We start from the raw sequence: 19,610 nt of genomic DNA, 5'->3' as shown, positions 1-19,610 counted from the left end.
AAATTATTTATTTACATTATTTAAGACAAGAAGTTGAGTTTATTTTCCATCATATGTAGATTAAAAAGCTATTGTATGTAGATTTGTTTGATTTTCAAGTCAAAATTGATTATATCATCTTAGGCTTCTATTGTTTAAGTGGTAAATTCTATTGTTTTAGGTACATATATGGTAGATATAGATTAAAATAGGATAAAGTCACTTTCTTATATATAATTAGCCTTTTAATATACCTATATTTAATTTTTAGACAAGTTTGTAAAAAATAGAAATAATCTTATGGTTTACGATACGATTCACGATTTGATTCAATTCAAATTTCTCTACGATTTATGATACAATTGCGATTTTCAAAATATTGGTGTATACTTTGACAGTTAAAAAGTTGGAAATAATGACTTGACTTATTCATAAGCTTAGCATCAAGAAAGTCTCCTTTACATGCTATTCTGATAGGTCTTGCATTCAAAGTCTTTATATGCTGTCTTAATGACATCCTTCTTAGGGGTGGTTCAGGACTCAATGATGATGAAAATATTTTATAGTCAAAAAAGAATTTTCACTAAAAGAAAAAGAGTATAAAATGCTAAAGGTGATGAAATGGCACTCCACATAATAGGTAAAAATATCTCCGCAAGATAAACATAACAGTAGCACATCAATAACCAAGCAAGACAACAAGAGCACCGTGCAAAAAGGTTTTGGATTAAGTGGTAAAAGCCATAAGCAAGTGATGGGCTAGAGAGGCTGGGATAGACCTTAAGGTGTTACAAGATGTAAGCAAGTGATGGGCGGCGCCCGCGGCCCAACATTTGAAGGTGGCGAGGCACCCAGCAGACAGAGGAAAGGCAAAGGGGAGAAAGAACATCTTTCTTTGGCTGATGGCCGGAGGGGGGACAGGTTAGACTGAAGGCGAACGATAAATCATTCTTCCTGGAGGTGGAAGAAGGAAAGGTGAAGGAGAGGAAGCTATTTCTGCAGGCATGTTTGGTGGGCACTTTCGACTGGAAGGGTTTGGAGATGGAGGAAGTCAGAGTCTGGGCAGATAAGTGCTGGAAGTGCCCGCAGGGTGTCGACGTGAGAAAGCTGGACGAAGACAGATGGCTTTTCTTCCTACCCTCTATAGAGGAAGCGAGGAGAATCTGAACACAGGGGCGAGATGTTGTAAAGGAGCCTTGCTCACCTGGAACCATGGTCAGAAGAAATAGAAGTATGGAAGAAAACGGAGGCATTCAAGGTTTCCTCTGGGTCAGAATCTTCAGGTTGCCGCTACAGCTATAGAGTAAAGAAATCATAAAAGGGATAGGGGACCTCTATGGGGGATTTGTGGAAGTGGACAATAATAAGATCTACAGAGAGTTGTTCGAATGTGTAAGAATCAAGGTGCGGTGGAATGGGGTGCCTCCTTAAGCGGTTAACATAGTGGTGGAGGGAGAAATGTTTGTGGTCACTGTCTGGCTTGAAATCAAGTCGGAGAATTGGTTTCTTGAGGCAGGCTTCATTCTTTGAAGTTATAGTTTCTTGAGAATATCAAGGCACCTAAATAATAGCAAAAGAAAATATACCAGGAAGATAAAGACAACCTCCTTCAACTGGTTGTGAAAGGAAGAACCATAATATCAATCAAAAATAGTCATCCAGACTGAGTCACTGATCTACTAAAACATCATCTGTATAAACTCTCAAACAGCAATATCATCCCCCAAATACAAAGATTTTCTTACTACCCAATTGGCCCATCCCTTGGCAATCCATCTGCTAAAGTATGCCAAATATCAGAACCCACATGAACAAGACCTTCATACGGTCTACCAACAATATTGCCTCCCAAATGAACCCTTAGAATATCCAATGAAGTATCAAGTTGTACATCCTGCTATTCTTCATTACTTAATAATCAGTTATATAAAATGTGACTAATCTTATAGCTGCCAATAGACTTGTTCACAGGCCGGGCTTTGGCTTCAGCCGATCTAAATTTTACACTGTTTCAGGCAGGCTCAGGCTTCAGGCCAGGCCCATTCAAATTTTGGCAAAAGCTAAGCCCGAGCCCGGCCCATGAACAGGTCTAGCTGTCAAGAGTCTCAAGACTTTTACATGATTCCATTGGTATACAACACTCAACAGTTAAAAGGACAACTCCCCTCCAAATCAACTACAATTATGGGGGTCACAGCCCCACGCATCATCTGTCCTTATAAGCAAACTGAAATACTAGAGAAACCCAAGTTGAGTTTTATATGTATTCACTCTTTAGAGCCAAATTATGCATCCTTAAACCAACCTCCAGGTCATACAAATCATCCACTTCCTACATCCTAAATTCCTAATCCACTTTACATGCCATCTCCCTTAGTTTAGCAGAAATTTTTAGCCATTTTGATATGTTTCCTCTGTTGCAAGCACTTGAAAGTTGAAACTGGATTATAAGCAAGTGACAAGAATAGGTCATGCAAAGAAGAAATTTGTAGTCCTTATTCTATAAGCGATGATAGTTCTTGATACTGGAAAGAGGGGGTGGGGAAGAAAAGGTAAGGGGAAAAACAACATGGTACCAGATCCAAAGCAAAATAGTTCTCATTAAATAGAGTAGCATATGAACATCAAACAAAGTTTTATAATGGCACGGTACCTTCCTACGCCCAAAGAAGCATCCATCACTCTCGATAGACCCAAAAAAGTCCAGTTTCAAGAGGCATCCTTTCAGTCTATCATAATATAAACCTCTGATGGGAAATGAAGGATCATACTTGAATCCCAAGCAGCTCTCAGGATACCTAAGCTGACAGAATGCAACCAATACCAAAAAGAAAATTCATTCAGATTCCTAGAACACTGAAGACCATAAATGAAAACACTATAAAGTGCAGTATGTCATCAACCCCATGCTAACCTCATTAACAAGATGTTCCTTGGCAAGGTCATATATCAAATTCTGTAAGTTAGAAGAGTAATAAGCCAACGTGTAATCATAGTCAAAGCCATAGACTTGCACGCTGTCCAACCTCAGGTTTTTATTGACAAATATACCTAGTTCAGAGTTTGAGTTATAAGAAATCAGTGAACGCCAGAACCAAAATGCCCAACCCAAAAATCAAATAGAACTAGAACAGTGAGCCTCAGTTCAATTGATAAGTTCGAATGGAAGGAAGAAAAGTATAACCTCGAGGGTTCATTTTGGGCATTTCTCTGAGAGCCTCTGGAATCTTGAGGAAGCTTTGTTTCGCCGCCTCAAATTCACGTCGGATCTTTGCGATCCCATCTTCCATAACCAGAACCTCTGGTTCCACCCGTCCATCTTCGTCCGGGCATTTGAAAATAGCTTCTTCCGACGCTACTGTAGCACTGAAGCTTCTACATGAACCTCCGACTCCAAACCCTGGATTAAAACAAGTTGCTATGTCTAAGAATTTTTCTCTTCTTCCCAAAACCAGATAATAGATGGATAGATACAAGAGAAATAGGAAGGACCTTCTGCAGTTCCTCGAAGAGAAAAGCCCGTCCTCTGTAATGAAGAACAGAAAGGAAGAAGCCTGCGAATGGAGGCCATGAAGGAAGCTCAGCTCTGCATATGTTCGATAAGATCGAAATTGATTTCGGATTCCAATGATGAGTGTCAGAGTGTATATAGCAGTCGCCGTTTCAGACAGTTGAAACGCAGCCCATTTGAACAAAAACTGTGTTCGATTCTTGGGGCTTAACAACTGAAGTGGGCTCCACTAATGAATCTAGAGAGGAGCTCGATCTCAGGCTCTCAGCCTACAGAGAGGCGCGTGGAGATCGATGTGTGTGTTGATACTGTGCAGAGGTGGTGAAGAGAAGTCGACATCTGCTGCATAATCGTCGCACAAGTTATTGCGACGGCCCATCAAAAAGTTAAAACTTAAAACACGGTGCCGATCAGTCCATCTCGGTTTTTTGTCTCATTGTAGGGTAAATTTCGTGTTCGATTATGGTACCAAACGGTAACGATACCTAAGAAACTGAAAACCCGATAGAAAGATTAAATTAGTATCAATACAATACTTCTTATATGAATATATCGTATGATATTAATGGCTATATACAATACTTTTGATACGGATATATCGTATTGTGTTACTACCATATCAGTACTGTGAGGAGATGCCAATTCAACATGCATATAACTAGTCTGGATGTATTTGTCGCAGAGTATTCCTCATATGGACCTCATAATATGTATCAGCCACACATTGGGATCAGTAACATTTTCAGTACTTGTATAATATTATTGACAGGAAATATTTTCAATACATGATAGGATGTGGCTGTAAAATTAGTGTGAAGAGCTCCATGAGAAACAGATCCAAATTCATATATAACAGGTTGACCATGAGCATGATAGGTAGACTCAGATTCCAATCATGTGTAGATGATGTATCCATTCCAGAACAGAGGCCCTTCCTCTATAAATTATTAAGACCTTCATTCGTTCCATCTCTCTAAGCACTCTATACACTTGATCCTCACTCATCTTGGCACACTTCACTTCAATCTACCTTCTACACAATTTTTCCTTGAGACTCATCTCCTTCACTCTTCCATTTCACTGACTTAACCATTGAAGCCTCTTGCCCGAGGATGCTATGGCATTTGTGTTAAGTTCGTCGTTGCCGAGATCTCGACTTGCCCATTGCCGTTCAGATCGTGTGGCATCACTCACATACCTTTCCGGTACCATAAGAATTGTTAAATTTTAGTACACCCACTCATCCATCTATCTCGATCAGCGTTATTAGGGACCTCTGGGTATGTTCTGGGTTTTATTATTATGAATCCATTACAATTGGGTCGAGATTCGAGATCAGTTTTTGTTATTAGATTCAGACCAACTGATGTAGTTTTTAAGAATGTCAAACCAATTGTACATATAAATAATATATATATATATATATATTTGTATATCAGTATATTATAAATATAAACCCAGTAGGATAGCTATCTTTCTCATTGTATACTTGTAATGATTACATGATAATGTCCAAATGTGCTAATTTAACAAATTAATAGGTGTATTGTCAAGTTACACAAGTAAAATACAGCTGTCAAGAATTAACACAACATCGGGCCCAGGCCCATTCAAAATTTATCAAACGCTTAACCCACGTTGGCCCAATCCAAATTAACAACCCATTTGCCACATTTGGTCCAGATCTACATTGATCCACAAAACAAGCCAATCTCGAAAATGAATTTTTAGTGTAACACTATAACACTCCTAAACATGGTTTTCAAAATTGGATCAGAAAAATCGATAACCGGTCAGCCCCCGAATCCGGTTATACTAGAAACCAAAAATTTGAAAAAAAAAAGAAAATGTTGAAAAGTCAAAAAAACCACTGACCCAGGTGGTCGGACCGCTAAACTGTTCGACCTGGGTAGTGGTTCGCGGGTTATCCTTTTTTATTTTCACAGTTTTAATTTAAAAAAGCAAAAAATAAAATGACTTCAATCCCCAAATCAAAATCGAATGCCTTTAGGGTTAGAACCCATTTTCATTCTAACCCTTCCCTTCTCTCAACCCTCACACCTAACTGACCACCTACGGCAACCAGTACCTCCAGCATCCGATGACAATACACACCGATCAACAGCGAATAACGGCTACCAGCGGCGACGAGTTTGCAGCACTTCTAGAGTTCCAGGCTCCAGTAGTAAGAGTTGCGGCAGGCGAGTTTGCAGCGGCGGATGGCAAGTTTGCAACGGTTGTCTAGTGAGTTTGTAGCGGACAAACATCTTCACAAGTCACAACCCAAATTCGTGAGTTTGCAGTGAGTTTGTCACTTTTTTTTTTCTTTTGGAAAAATAATAGACCAGGCTGGGTGAGTTCTGGTTTAAGTGCCTTGCTAAGAAAAAAGACGATGAGGAGTAGTGAGTTTGTCTTCTTTAGCTTGCTCTGGTTTGTCTCTTCAGGCTACCTGTCTTGCTGCTCAATCTTTGTTTTCAATAAATCAATTTCCTCCTCAAAGGGGTCTTTCATTTCACGAATGAAGAATATTCAGCCAAACATCTCTCACAACCCAAAATCATGGTTTTTTTGCACTGATTTTTACATATAGATTTAAGGGTTTATTTCAAGCTATTTTTACTTTATTTTTTGAATTTTTTTGTGTTTTTTCTGTATTTTTAAGAATTTTTCTGTATTTTATGTATTTTATACTATATTATTTTTTATTTAGATAGTTTTATCTTCTATATTTTTTTCTGTTTTCTATTTAATTTTATGTTATTTTTAATTTTAATTTATTTATGATGTCACGGGTCAAACCATTTGACCCGTATGGTTGAACCACTTAACCAGAAACCGGTCCCCTAACCGGTTCTGTTTCTGGTTCGTTTTTTAAAAACCATGCTAAGTATTGATTGTAGTGTTGGGTGGTCTCCACCAAGTTCTTTGTGGGTTTGGGCTCTTTATTGGATTTTCCAAAAGGAGTTTTCTTAGCTCTTTTTTGGCTTTATTTATTTGAATACAACTTGTTGGTGATTATTAATTATTTTAGTGAGCCTTTATCCTTTGGACTCGTAATTATTTTAGAGTCGTTATCTTTTGATATTGGACGACTCAGTCTATAACAAAAGAGTTGTAACATCATTATTCACATTAAAATAGTGGATATTTGCCTAGATTAGGTTTCATGGTTTTCCTATTCGTTTTTTATATAAAAATATTATAGTGTTCTCTATTTCTGTTATTTAGTTATTTTAGAAAAATTGTTTATTTGAGTAAATGCACTTAAGCAAGTAAGTGATATTAGTTTTATTACTAGTTTTGAGCATTTTTCCCTTGGGTGAAAAAGTTACTTATTCACATGAAAGATGGTAAATGATACTTAGGCTCAGTTTGGAAAGAGTATAAATATAAATATGTACAATACAAATACATAGAAAATATAAGGATTTAGACTCTATATATTTGTATTTTTACTCCTTCCAAACTGAGCATTAGGGGACATTCTTCTTTCAGATTTTGAGAGGAGGGAAAGTTGGTCAATCAATGGGATCTTGATTCCCATTGACCAAGAAATCCGTATAATTTTTTTTAGATTTATGTAGAGACCAAGGAAAGTTTATTTTCCTACCCATCTTGTAGGTGGGCAAATGATTTTCCCACTCATTAACACTTGAATGGAACAAAATGCTCATTTTAATAATGAAAATTTATGGTTAAAATGGCCATTGTCTTATTTACCTGATAAATAAAAGAACATGGATAAATGAATTTACCGTAATAAGTCATTCCTAGGAAATACTTATCCAGACAATTGTATTTATCTGGATAAATAACTTACCGAAAATTAAACGGGGCCTTAAGGGAAGCTTCATTTATTGTGGAATCCACCTTTATGAAAGAAACAAATGCAGGAGAGTTGGTCAATTTTCCCACTGACCAACTACCCCTCCTCCATTTATTGAAAAATAAATGCACCCTTTGTTCATTTGCACATGATTCATATAAGCAAAGGTATTATCCTGTAGATAGAATTTTCTACACAGAATTTCTACAGGTGAATCCCTACGTTATATTTGTCGAACATTTTTCTTATTGGGGTTCTATTTGGTTTATTCACAAAAATGAAGGGTCAATTTCCCAACTCTAATGTGAGTGAATGCGGATTAGAAATTGATGCAGTGATCAAAAAAGAGTTGCATGGATTTTGGTCCACAAGCATAGCTTCGAACAGAGCACCTTTGGTGTTGAACTGCGCCATTAAATGAAGAAGAAAGAAGAAATATAAAAAAGTCAAGTGAAAGAGAGGGTAACCTTGACCAACTAAGATTTGAGAAGAGAATAGGCAAATTTGTATTAGAAAAAACACATTTCACAAATTTGAAACTTCACTTAAAATCATAGAGGATTCTCTTGTTAGAAATGATAATAAATAATTGAATTGGCTCATCAAAATGGTCTAATGTGGCCAAATTTATAGCCATTTGACAGATAGAAATCACTTATGCAGCCTATAGGTCACATTAAGGGGGGTGTTTGTGAATACTTTTTTTTTTTTGTTTTTTTGCTTTTTGTTTTTTTAATCTACTACATTAGGGAAATTGTATTGTTTTTGTTGACATGATAATTATTTTTGTTTTAAAAAACAAAACCATTCAGCAAACACCCTCTAAATTGTTTCCAATTGGAGGTTGGCACATCATCCAGAATTGAACATTTCTTTTTTTTTTTTTTTTTTTGCAAAATTTTCTTGTAAAAGAGTTGGCTCTTTTGAGAATTGGAGGCAGGAATACTTGGGACCTGATCTTAGCTGAATGGTTCTAGTGTACCACATGGCTGATCGATTGTCTACATCGGATCACAGGTCACTTACCAAATAGGATATTGCCATTCCTAGGTCTCCATGACTACAATTGATCTGACCTTATATTGTTTGGTTTGGATAAGCATTATGTCTTAATTCTATTAGGTTTGAGATTGTATCATTCCTGAATTCTGAGCCAATTTATGCAAGGGTAAAAGTATCATTATTGTGAACAATATAGAGAGACAATATTTGGTACATTTTAGGAATTATTACAATACAGTTGGATGTAGTAGAGAAAAATTCCCTTAAATCCCATAGAAGCATAATGGCAGTATGTGAAGTATGAACTACTGCGATACATTTGGGAAACATTGACACAAATTGTGGAAGGCTTAAAATTTGCATGTATATGCTTTGAAAATCAATATATATCTCATTAATACTTATGATATGCTAACTTTAATTAGGAATGGTAACGAGTTGGGGGTCATATTCCCCGTCCTTGACCTTGATTCTGAAATTAACCTCCATCCTCGTCCTTGATCCCCAACGGGAATGGGTTTCCTGTGGGTAGGGGTGGACTCAAGCCAAGCCAAGCTGAATATTTGGCTATTTGAGTTCAGCTCGCTCATAAACTATCATGTTCAAGCTCGAGCTTGATTCGAATTAGACCCTTGAGCTCGACCTCAGCTCGAGTCAAAAGCTCGGAAGTTCGAGCTCAGCTACCTTTGATTGCAGGTCTCTATTAGCTATTGAAGTGGCGCATTGAGGTCTCCCTAGCAAATGAGTCTCCCTCAACAACTAAAGTGTCAAGCTGAAATTTTCCTTGTAGCCGAGGTGCCGAGCTGAGGTCTCCCTTAGTTGTTGAGGTGTCGAGTTAATGCCACTTGTAGGCAGATTAAGGTGACAAGTTTGAAATTTAATAGATTAAGGTGGGATTTGACATATATTTTCACTAGCGGGACCCGTGCGATGCATGGGAAAATATACAAATAATTCAAAATCAAGAGATAATTTCACCACAATTTCAGCATCATAATCAATTGATATCACTAAATACATAAATGAACCACAATTAGTAATTTTTCAATAAATTTCAATTATTATTTTTTCAGTAATTATTGATCTGAATAATTAATTAATCCTTGACAAATATTGATTGATCATTTCATAAAAATACATAAATTAAATCACTGAAAATCAATAACTAAGTTTCAAAAATATATTAAATTATTTTCAATCATTATATGTAATTGATTTTTACTGAAATGAATTTCCACAAAAAAAAATATTGAAAATGTTCAATAATTACTGAAACATTAATAAGCAAAAATTACTGAAATAAATTTTTAACATTTTGAAAAATATCAAATTTTAATATTACTAAAAATCTTTCACTAATATTTAGTGGAAAAATAATTGTAGTTAAAATTATGTTTTTTTTGCATTTTTAGTAACTTTAAAATTAATAAATAATTAATGGAAACATTAAAATAACTAATTACTGAAAATATCAATAAATTGAATATTTTTTAATAAGTATCTCAAAATTATTTTCAATTATTGCCAAAAATATTTAAATAATTTGATATCACTAAATATTTTTAATAAGTATCTCAAAATTATTTTTCAAAAATTACTGAAAAATTCATATTTGACATTTTAAAAAATATTAGTGTTAAAATTAATTGTCAATAATTTTTAGTAGAAAGTTAATTTTAGTTAAGATTAATTTATTTTTGCATTTTCGTTCATTTTAAAGGCAATAATAAATATTAAAATAACTAATTAATTACTGGGGATATTAAAATAAATTGATATTGTAGAACATTTTTAATAAATATCTGAATTATTTGTGCATTATTATTATTATTATTATCAAATTAAATATCTTTCAACCCATCCCATGTATTACACGGATTGGGTCTATATGGTCTCGACAATTTTTCAAAATCAGGTAAGCAGAGATGACTGATTTGGGTTGTCTTGTTCACCCGTAAGTTAAAGCGGCTCACGCAACGAACCAATTTATTTTTTCCTACATTTTCATATTTTTTTTTACCTCTAATCAATCTTGGATTGGCTTCAGTCAATGCAAGGCCAATTCGAATATCGTTCGAACAACCTTTACAGCATTACATCGGAAACATTTCCGCATTTTTGTACTTTATTTCATGGGGAGATATTCCCGATGCAAGGCTATAATGCATGCTCACTGAATCCGGTTTCAATGAGTCTGTTTAGATTTTAGAAACAATATTTGATCGGTTTTAGAATACAATAACGTTTTGTTTTGAAGAATTCATACCTGGTCTATTACTCTTGCAAGATTAACGTCTGAACCGACTTAAACCAATTATTTATGATGAATGGTGATTTGGCCCGACCTAGTAACAGGGGGACACGTGGACACAACCTAACTAGCAGGGGGACAGCTCATTCCGACATGCCAAGTCTGTAATGGATTGAGCTCGGATAACCAAACCACCTCGAGGCAAGTCCACCTCAGGACGAGTTCACCTTGGTGCAAGATCGCATCAAGACCACCTCAGTCCCAAGGCACTTTGGCATTCATATCAGGTCAGATCCAAAGGGCACTAGCTCAGGTAATACTGACCGACCACTACATGGCAACCCCGAAGATCTCACCACCAGATTCTGCGCCTCACGGGATCATGCCTCGTAACAGCTAGCATTATTTCCCCCATCTAATTCGGGCGGAAGTGGTGAACCTTATGAGTTGGCAGCGTTATCTCCCTCATCGTGACGAGGATCCCGAAACCACTCTGTGAAACTTGCGAACACTCTACTATATAAAGGCTCCACCCCCTAGGGGTGAAAGATATGTGTAATCTCTGATCTCTAGCTCTCTTGCATTCTAAGCTATTATCAGCTCGCAACCAAGTACTAACTTAAGAATCGAAGCGACCTCACCGGGGAAGCCACCCCGGGTTCTCTGATTTGCTTTTTGTAGATCAATCAAGTCCGTCGTCTACTGAGAGCCAGACAACCTCTAGTAGGGAGCAACCGGATTGTGCAACATCATTTGGTGTCATCTGTGGGAAATGCTACTAGAAGCCTCTTTCCACCAAAAATCTCAAACTCAGAATCAATGGCATCCTCCAAGAACGCCGAACAAAATGGTTAAATGAATGTCTTCGGGGGGCAACCTCAGGTCACAGCCGTGTGCATCGGTCAGTTCACAGTGCCTCTCTCTGTAGATGGGATTCCAACGTTGAACATACCTCGAATCATAGCACCAGTGAATGCCCCACTCCTTCCTACGGTGGGTGTGACCTTCATTGAGTCCTCTATGGTTCCCCCTGTAGTCGGGCATAATCAAATTGACGACCTGGTACATTGCGTGCGGGCTATTCAAGCTCAAATGCAACAGGTCCATTTCAGCATTACTAGTAGCAGGTTTTGCACCACATCTACCAGTAGCAGTTCCTACCGTTGTAGAAAAATCAACAACCAGTTCCACCTAGGCATCTGATGACACAACAGAACAAGTCTCACCATCAGAACAATCGCCCTCCTCACCGGGAAGAGACTTCCCAGATCAAGAATCCTCTCGGGAGCCAGGTCTCGTCCCGCGGCAGGAGGGAAAGGCAAGTCACTCCTCCCGCCTCGCAGCAAGTGAACCAGTCGGGAGACACCCAGCCCACCAGAGCTACTTCACCTTGGCCCTCACAAGCGGAACCGGTTCGGGGTTCTAGCCGTGGATTCCAGACGAGGCTTTTCTATTCACAGTAGCCAGCGTCAGTAGTCTGAACCACTTCATGCTAGGACATTGCCCAACAACACAGAGGTCAGCAACACCAATGCGGAGCTAGTCAGGAAATAGCAAAGGCGACGTCCTAAGGCATGATGAGCAGTAGCTCCAAGCCAGCTCACTAGACTTAGTCAGCCCGAATAGCCTAAATGTAAAGAGGAGGTGTGCTCGAAAGCCACGAAGACCGCTCCCCTCTTCTTTGTGCCATCTCCTTTGTCCTCCAAGCTACCAGCCACCCCAATGCCGAAGGACTTCAAAGTACCTCCGCTGGATAAGTATGACGGGTCATTCGACCCAAGTTATCATGTAGATTCTTTCCAGTCCCAGATGCACCTAGCTAGGACCTTGTCAGGAAAGACGACATCCCTACTCTTGCGCATTCCGAGCCGAATAGTCATTATGCTTTCTTTGGGGGACTTGAACCCAAGTGCAAAAGCGCTCTTTGGCTCATGAGGCTGGATGCCTTCCTACTCGGGTACAGAAGTGCTCTCCAGTTTATGAGGCTAAGCACCTTCCTCCTGGTCTTCATCTAGGTCCACTACGGGGGGTTGAGGGCTGACCTCCTCCTCGGGGAGCTCGACAGAGATTGGCTCCACGGCAAGGACTTCAGATGGGGCGGGGGTAGAAGGATCCGCCTCTCGGCGAGGCTTCTTTGAAGCCTTCCTCTTCTTCCCTTTCTGAAAGCTCTTGAGAAGGTTCTTGGCATTGACCTCCGGCATGGTAACTGCAAGAGTAAAAGGTTAGCCGCGATTTAAAGAGGACCTTAAAGTAAAAACCGAGGTGAAAACCTACCAAGAAGGCTCAGTTCAGCTCGCACAAGCTTCTCCTCGGCTAAGAAATCTTTCATCTTGAGGCCGAGGTCCCTCCACGAGTTGGTAACTGCTGTAGTTTCTGCATCTAAGCTCACCACGGGATCCTTGATAGCCACCCTCCAGTGAGTTGGAAAAGACCATCCTTTAGGATTTTGGACAATGAAGTACCTCCTCTTCCAGGTCGGAATCTTGTTCGGGCTACTAAATAGGATTTTGAACCCAGGCTGAGGAAAGATGTAGTAGCTTTGTCTGTCGTCCCCGTGTAGACAAGCAGAATTTTTCTTGATTGCATAGATCAAGCTGAAGACATCTAGGGACAAAGGTCGGTTGTACATGTGGAATAGGGAGATGGTACCTGCTATGTTTCGAATAGAGTTCGGGTGTAGTTGGTCGATGGTGATGTTAAAGAATTTGACTATCTCTATGATGAAGGGGGTGAAGCGGGAAGCTTAGCCCGACAGCGAGCTGCTCCTCAAAGACCGCGAGCTCATGGTGATCATGAGCCCAAGGATATTGACCTAGAAGAACACTAAAGACTAAAATATCGAGAAGATGATAGCGAGCTACTAAGTACATTAGCCTATCCGAGGTCAAAGTAGAAGGACCGAAGTCGTATGGATCCCGACCCTAGGAAGAAGATGGAGCCTTTGTTCTAGAGGATGGTCCCTCTTCCTGAACCTTGGTCTCCCTGAGCCGAGATGGCTCAACTTCGGGGACCAAAGTTCCCTCCAAAGACCGAAGAGGGGAGTCGCCCAGCAACGAGCTGATCTCCCCAGCAGGGGCCGCAGATTGCACCTCGGCCCCCTCGACCTCACTAGAGTTACCTAAGAGCCTATCTATGCTAGAGCTAGACATGATTAAAAACAAAGGAAAAACAAACTTAGGAAAACACGAACTCACCAAGAGAAGAGTGACATCGAAAAAAGAAGAAGGAAGTAGCGAGTTGAAGGATTCCGACGCGACCTCAAAACGAAGACTTGTGAATTTGTAGCAAGAAAAATGAGTCTCGGGCCCCCCCTATTTATAGCCGCTATGTCTGAAAACTAATGGTTGAGATTGAAGCAATCCAACGACTCCTTGGAAAACCGGCTGTGCGACCCCTGAGGATGAAATCGGTTTAGCGCGTTTTTTGACGTCCGCGGAGTTTATAGATCGCGTGACGTCCGCACGTAGACCAGATGTGACCTAGGTTTTTCCTGGTTGAGCCGAGTGTCTGAACAAGTCCGACCAGTGATTCATCTGACTATCTACCTGAACCTCGGACCAAATCCACTTGGCTCATCATGAACTCCCCGCACCGGGTCAGGACCCCTGGCTCGAGGAGTGGGGGACAATTGATGAAGGGTGATTTGGCCCGACGTAGTAATAAGGGGACACGTGGACACAACCTAACTAGCAGGGTGACAGCTCATTCCGACATGCCAAGTCTACAACAGATCAAGATCGGATAACCAAACTACCTCGGGGCAAGTCCACCTCGGGACGAGTTCACTTCGGTGCAAGATCACATCAGGACCACCTCGGCCCCAAGGCACTTCGACATTCATACCAGGTCGGATCCAAAGGTCACTAGCTCAGGTAATATTGACCGACCACTGCATGGCAACCACAAAGATCTCGCCACCAGATTCTGTGCTTCATGGGATCATGCCTCGTAATAGCTAGCATTATCTCCCCCATCCGATTCAGGCGGAAGTGGTGAACCTTATAAGTTGGCAGCATTATCCCCAATTAGCGCGGAAACAGGCCTCATCGTCACGAGGATCCTGGAACCACTCCGCGAAACCCGCGAACACTTCACTATATAAAGGCTCCACCCCCCGGGGGTGAAAGGTACGCGTAATCTCTGCTCTCTAGCTCTCTTGCATTCTAAGCTATTATCAGCTCGCAACCAAGTACTAACTTAAGCATCGGAGCGACCTCGCCGAGTAAACCACCCCGGGTTCTCTGATTTACTTTTTGCAGATCAATCAAGTCCGTCGTTTACTGGGAGCCAAATCACCTCCAGTAGGGAGCACCCGGATTGTGCAACGTCATTTTATTTATACAAAACGCACCTGGACAAACAAACATGAATTCAAAGGAAAAAGACTGGTAAACAAAGGAAAAAAAAAACTGACTTGAAAAACGCAGAAATCTGCAACAAACCTCAGTAATAAAATAATAAAAAAAACTCTGAAACTACTTCTGCAACAACAATAGTTCATTTGAGAACAAACTCTGAAACCAACGAAACATAGAAGATGTGTGGAAGTGGAACTATCTCTGAAATTAACTTTGCAACGAATTGGAACTCGCTCTACAAACTACAACTATCTTAGCTCTAATGTCTACAATGATTTAAAGAAAGTAATTAGAGAGAGAGAGAGAGAGAGAGAGAGAGAGAGAGAGAGAGAGAGAGAGAGAGAGAGGGACATATGGCCTACCTAAGATTTGAAACCAAAATTAATTAATCTCATGGAGAAGATGCTTTGGAATTCCAAACATCTCTTTAGCGTGATTGGAGACGTGCTAACATTAATATATATTATATATTATAAAGTATATATTATGAAATCAAACTTCATTATATTATATATTAATATATATATATATAATATTATATGTTACATATTATATATCATATATTACATATAATAATAGAAAGTTTAGTTAATTTGGTTAATCAAATTTCTAATTTTAAAAACTAAAACCGAAAATCGAATTAACCAAATATCGAAAAAACCAAACCGAAAAAAACAGAAATCGAAATATTTGGTTTGGTTTTCCTATTTTAACAAAATGATGCTCACCCCTAATAAAACCTATTAAAATTTAATTATCCTATCAATAATTTATGCTTGGGCTTGATGTAGATCTGAGCTATAACTAGTTTAGAAGAAAATATTTGCTTGAGCCCAAGGTTGGACTAAGTTATAAATGATCAACCCAAAGCATGAGTCTGATGACATTATGCAAATGGTTTTATTTTTATTTTTCATAATCTTTTACTTTTTATATTTATTTTAATTATCCCATTAACTTATAATTCAGTTTTTTAATTAATGAACTACTAATTAATTCTCATTAATTTCATAGCTTTTAATAATTGCTAGATAAAAACTTGCTAATTTTAATATTCTTTTTAAGTTTATTAATTTTATTAGTTATAGTTATTAGGTTTCAAATCATATATAGATTGCATGTTATAAATAAAATACTTAAATAAATATAATTAATTATTATTAATATTGTAATAAAATACTATTTTTAATAAATAATGTATTTATTGAGAATATGGTTAATTAATTAAATACTATTAATTAATAAATATTCAAATTAATTAAGTATTGTTAATTAATAAATATTGTACTTATTAAAAGACTGTTAATTATTAAAAATACTGTAATTATTAATTTACTGTTAATTAATAAATATATTATTTATTATGTAATTATTAGTACTGTTTTTAATAAATATTATATTTATTAAAATACTATTAATTATTACATTATTGTTAGCTATTAAAATATTGTAATTATTAAATTACTGTATTTATTTAAAATTCAGTAATTCTCTGGAAATTATCATATTTTCAGAAATATTGGAAAAACTAATTAAATATAATTTTCTTGTAATTAAATGTAATTTTTGGTGATTACATGTAATTTTCTGTTATTTATAGCTTAAACTAGAATTACTATTAATTATAATTTAAAAATAATTACTGTTAATACTTAAAAATTCTGTTAAATAATTAGTAAATACATCACTTTTTTCATTATAATTCAGTAATGTTTGCAATAAAATACAATTAATTTTATTTTTAATTATTTTTAGTATTTTATTAAGTTTTAGGGTTTTCAGAATTCCCAGATTTTTAATTAATTTGTGGTATTTTTCATTACTATTCGGTAATTTTTGCATATGAGTATTTTTCAATAATCTTCAGTATTTTCAGCATTTATTTTTTCATATTAGTCACTACAAATTAATTTGCACTTGATTTCAATAAAAATAAATTAAATAAGTAAATAAATACCTTAATCAAGAAAAATATTGTTTATTTTCAATATTTTTCAATAGTTTCTGGCTTGGGTGTGTTTTTAATAAATTTTTGTATGTTCCAATAAAAAAATACTATTAAGTTTTCTTTTTAATTATTTTTAATTAAATACCCTAATTAATCTAAAATACTATTATTTTTCAATATCTTAAATTATTTTCGGTATTTTATTTATGTTTAGGTTTTTTAGAATTTTCCTAAATTTTAATTAATTGTTGGTGTTTTGTATTGTTATTTAGTAATTTTTGCAATAAAATACTATTAATAAAATGGATTCTACATTTTAAATCATTTTTAATGAGTTCATTATGCATAATAAAGTTCTCAACTCATAAAAATTATTAATTAATTAAAAATGCATTGATACAAAGTTATATAATAATATCATTAAAACTATCAATTAATATTTTTATTAGTATTTATTAAGTTTGATTTTTTATGTAGAATTGAAACGTTTTTAATATTTACTAAGTTTTGTTAATATTTATTAGTTTTAAGTAAAAATTTAGTGTATTTTGAAATTAATGATTTTTTTCTCTGTTGCTTGTCTTCGTCCTCTCGCTGGTTTTATCAACACGTTGAGACACCTAATAGATTCACTCGTAAAATCAACGGTAGCCAATAAGACATTGAGAATTATGCTCTCTTTCGGATTTATATATTCCATTATAATGTTGGAAATCTGCTCATAGATATTCTCGGGCTGGCCATGAATGGGAACCCTCATAATATCGGGCAAATCAACCATGGTGAGATCGGGAACACCCCTCTTTTTCACTACAAGAGTGCGAGGAGTATGGAAGATGCCCTTACTGTTGACGACAATCTCATCGATAGCGTTGTTAATGGCTTCCGAAAGATGGGCTTCATTTCATTGGTGGCCACCTCACAATGAAGATACTCCAAGCGAATCTCAAGGGTGGGTGCCTAGTGGTTCTAAAGAGGAATTATCAGAGGAACATGAGTGCAAATGCCCTGGCCTCAAGGGAGGTTGGTGCCTGCAAGAGACTCGAGAACACTAGACTTGCTGGAGGATTGATCTCCGACAACGATATTGAAGAGTGGCCGTATTTGATCATTGTAAGATGAACAAAGAGCCGCAACCTTGAATTGGTCGTCTTCCTCCTTAACATTTCCTAAACCAATCTTGAACATTTTATCTTCAATGGAATGAGTTGCTGGCACCATGAAAACCAGAGAAATGAGATCCTTAGGGTGGATGGTTTTTGGGTTAGGTAGTGCATCTCAGTTCTCATACTATCACTCTGTCTTACTTGGCATTCGGATGCAGAGGAGGAAGACGATCAACACTGTTCAATACCCTTTATTGATATTCTTCCAAAAATGCTATCCCATTTTAATTATAATATAAAAATATTATTTTTATTGATATTAAGGGCAAAAAGTTACCTTTATCTGCCATTCTCCCTATATTATTTGATTTATATTATTACTATTCCCTCTCTCTCTCTTTTAAATGTAATAACAATTTTGTATTAAAATAAGAAATTTCAGAAAATCCAAAAGTCTTTGATCCAATCAAAATAGACAATGATCATTTTTTTATATTTTTAAAACAAAAAATATAAAAATATAAAAATAGAGAAAATAAATAAATAACTTCTCTGACATGCTGACATGAACTGTCCAATTTTGTTATATATGTTATATATAATAATTCGGAATTATAATTTGTTGGTTAATATATTTGTGCAGCCTGATCTTGAGAGTATTCTGAACACGCACCTTTTTGTAAGCTGAAAATGAAAGAGTGTTTGTCATGTATTTTTGTTTTGTCCTTTCTCTCGACACTCGAGCTTTAATTCTCGCCAAGTCGCTAGTTCTCGTTCCAGGACTTTAAAGAGTTAGCTTTGTTTATCACCAAATCACCAATAGAACTTCAGATTTCAAAAAGTTGTAGTATTTTCTGTGGCAGGCTCGAAATGATAATTCTTGTAACTGGATTCCCCGATTGTAAATAGAGTTCTTGTAACTTTTAACCAGATATTTCCTTTTTGCAACTTTTGGGTTCCATGCCTTTTCTCATAATCTTAAATTTGTGATGGCTGCAGGAGGAAGACTAGAAAAGATTTCTGAACCCATAGAAGCGGAATGTGCAGCAGTTTGGGGAGCTCTTTATTTTGCTAGAACTCAAAACTGACTTTCAGTTGTGATTGTGTCAGACTCTAAAGCTCAGTTTGTAAATAGTACAAGTACAAATATGTACAACACAAATAGATACAAAATAATACAAAACATAAGAGTTTTACACTCTACAAATTTGTATTTGTACTCCTTCCAAACTGAGCCTAAGGTTCTTATAGATGGGTGTAATAGGAATTTAAATGGTATTGCTTGGTCTTTTTGGGTTTGGATAGACAAGATTCTGCAGTTAGTTGCTGATTTTGAGTCAGTCAAGTTTATACGTAAGAACAGGAAATTAACGGTTAGTGCTCACACTGTATCTCAGAAGGCTAAAACTTTTAAAGATGGATTAGTTTGGTGGCATAGTCCTCCGAGCAGGTTGGAACCATTTACTTGTGTTTCTGATTTTGCTCAATCTAGTTTTACTTTCAATTGTCAAATTTAAAAGAAAATCATTTGTATTGCCCAATATGGACCCATACTCACCCATGTATTGGCTGATATAAAAACCAACGAAATGGTGATGCAATGACACAGAAGCTGGGCCAAGCCACCCA

The 19,610-nt window shown here is 36.8% G+C and overlaps 1 protein-coding gene, 1 long non-coding RNA gene and 1 pseudogene across 3 annotated transcripts in view; 1 reads left to right on the top strand and 2 right to left on the bottom strand.

The window, feature by feature from the left end:
* Nucleotides 1-3,897, bottom strand: part of LOC148869826 (HAD-superfamily hydrolase, subfamily IG, 5'-nucleotidase) — a 48,557-nt gene extending 44,660 nt beyond the window's left edge. Inside the window, exons 1-4 of one of the 2 annotated variants that reach the window (XM_088969463.1) lie at nt 3,472-3,897; nt 3,164-3,379; nt 2,894-3,030; nt 2,633-2,782 (exon numbers count right to left, since the gene is read on the bottom strand). In XM_088969463.1, coding sequence (XP_088825589.1) covers nt 2,633-2,782; nt 2,894-3,030; nt 3,164-3,379; nt 3,472-3,550 — 582 coding nt within the window. In that variant the 5' untranslated portion in view covers nt 3,551-3,897. The remainder of the gene's footprint in view (nt 1-2,632; nt 2,783-2,893; nt 3,031-3,163; nt 3,380-3,471) is intronic. The other variant, XM_088969464.1, reaches the window with a different exon arrangement.
* A 1,597-nt stretch (nt 3,898-5,494) lies between these two features.
* On the top strand, nt 5,495-8,576 carry LOC148869825 (uncharacterized). The gene is made up of 2 exons (XR_016106551.1): nt 5,495-5,792; nt 8,229-8,576. It is a non-coding gene; the product is annotated as an uncharacterized LOC148869825 (long non-coding RNA).
* Nucleotides 8,577-12,554: 3,978 nt separating this feature from the next.
* LOC148869824 (putative dynamin-related protein 4A pseudogene) lies at nt 12,555-18,096 on the bottom strand (annotated as a pseudogene).
* Between the last annotated feature and the right edge of the window lie 1,514 nt (nt 18,097-19,610).

Source organism: Nelumbo lutea, chromosome 2, assembly GCF_056320005.1.
Source record: "Nelumbo lutea isolate HS-2025 chromosome 2, American lotus-T2T, whole genome shotgun sequence".
NCBI classification, from domain to species: Eukaryota; Viridiplantae; Streptophyta; class Magnoliopsida; order Proteales; family Nelumbonaceae; genus Nelumbo; species Nelumbo lutea.
Note: the sequence above shows the minus strand (reverse complement) of the source record. Positions and strands in the feature narration are given on the sequence as shown.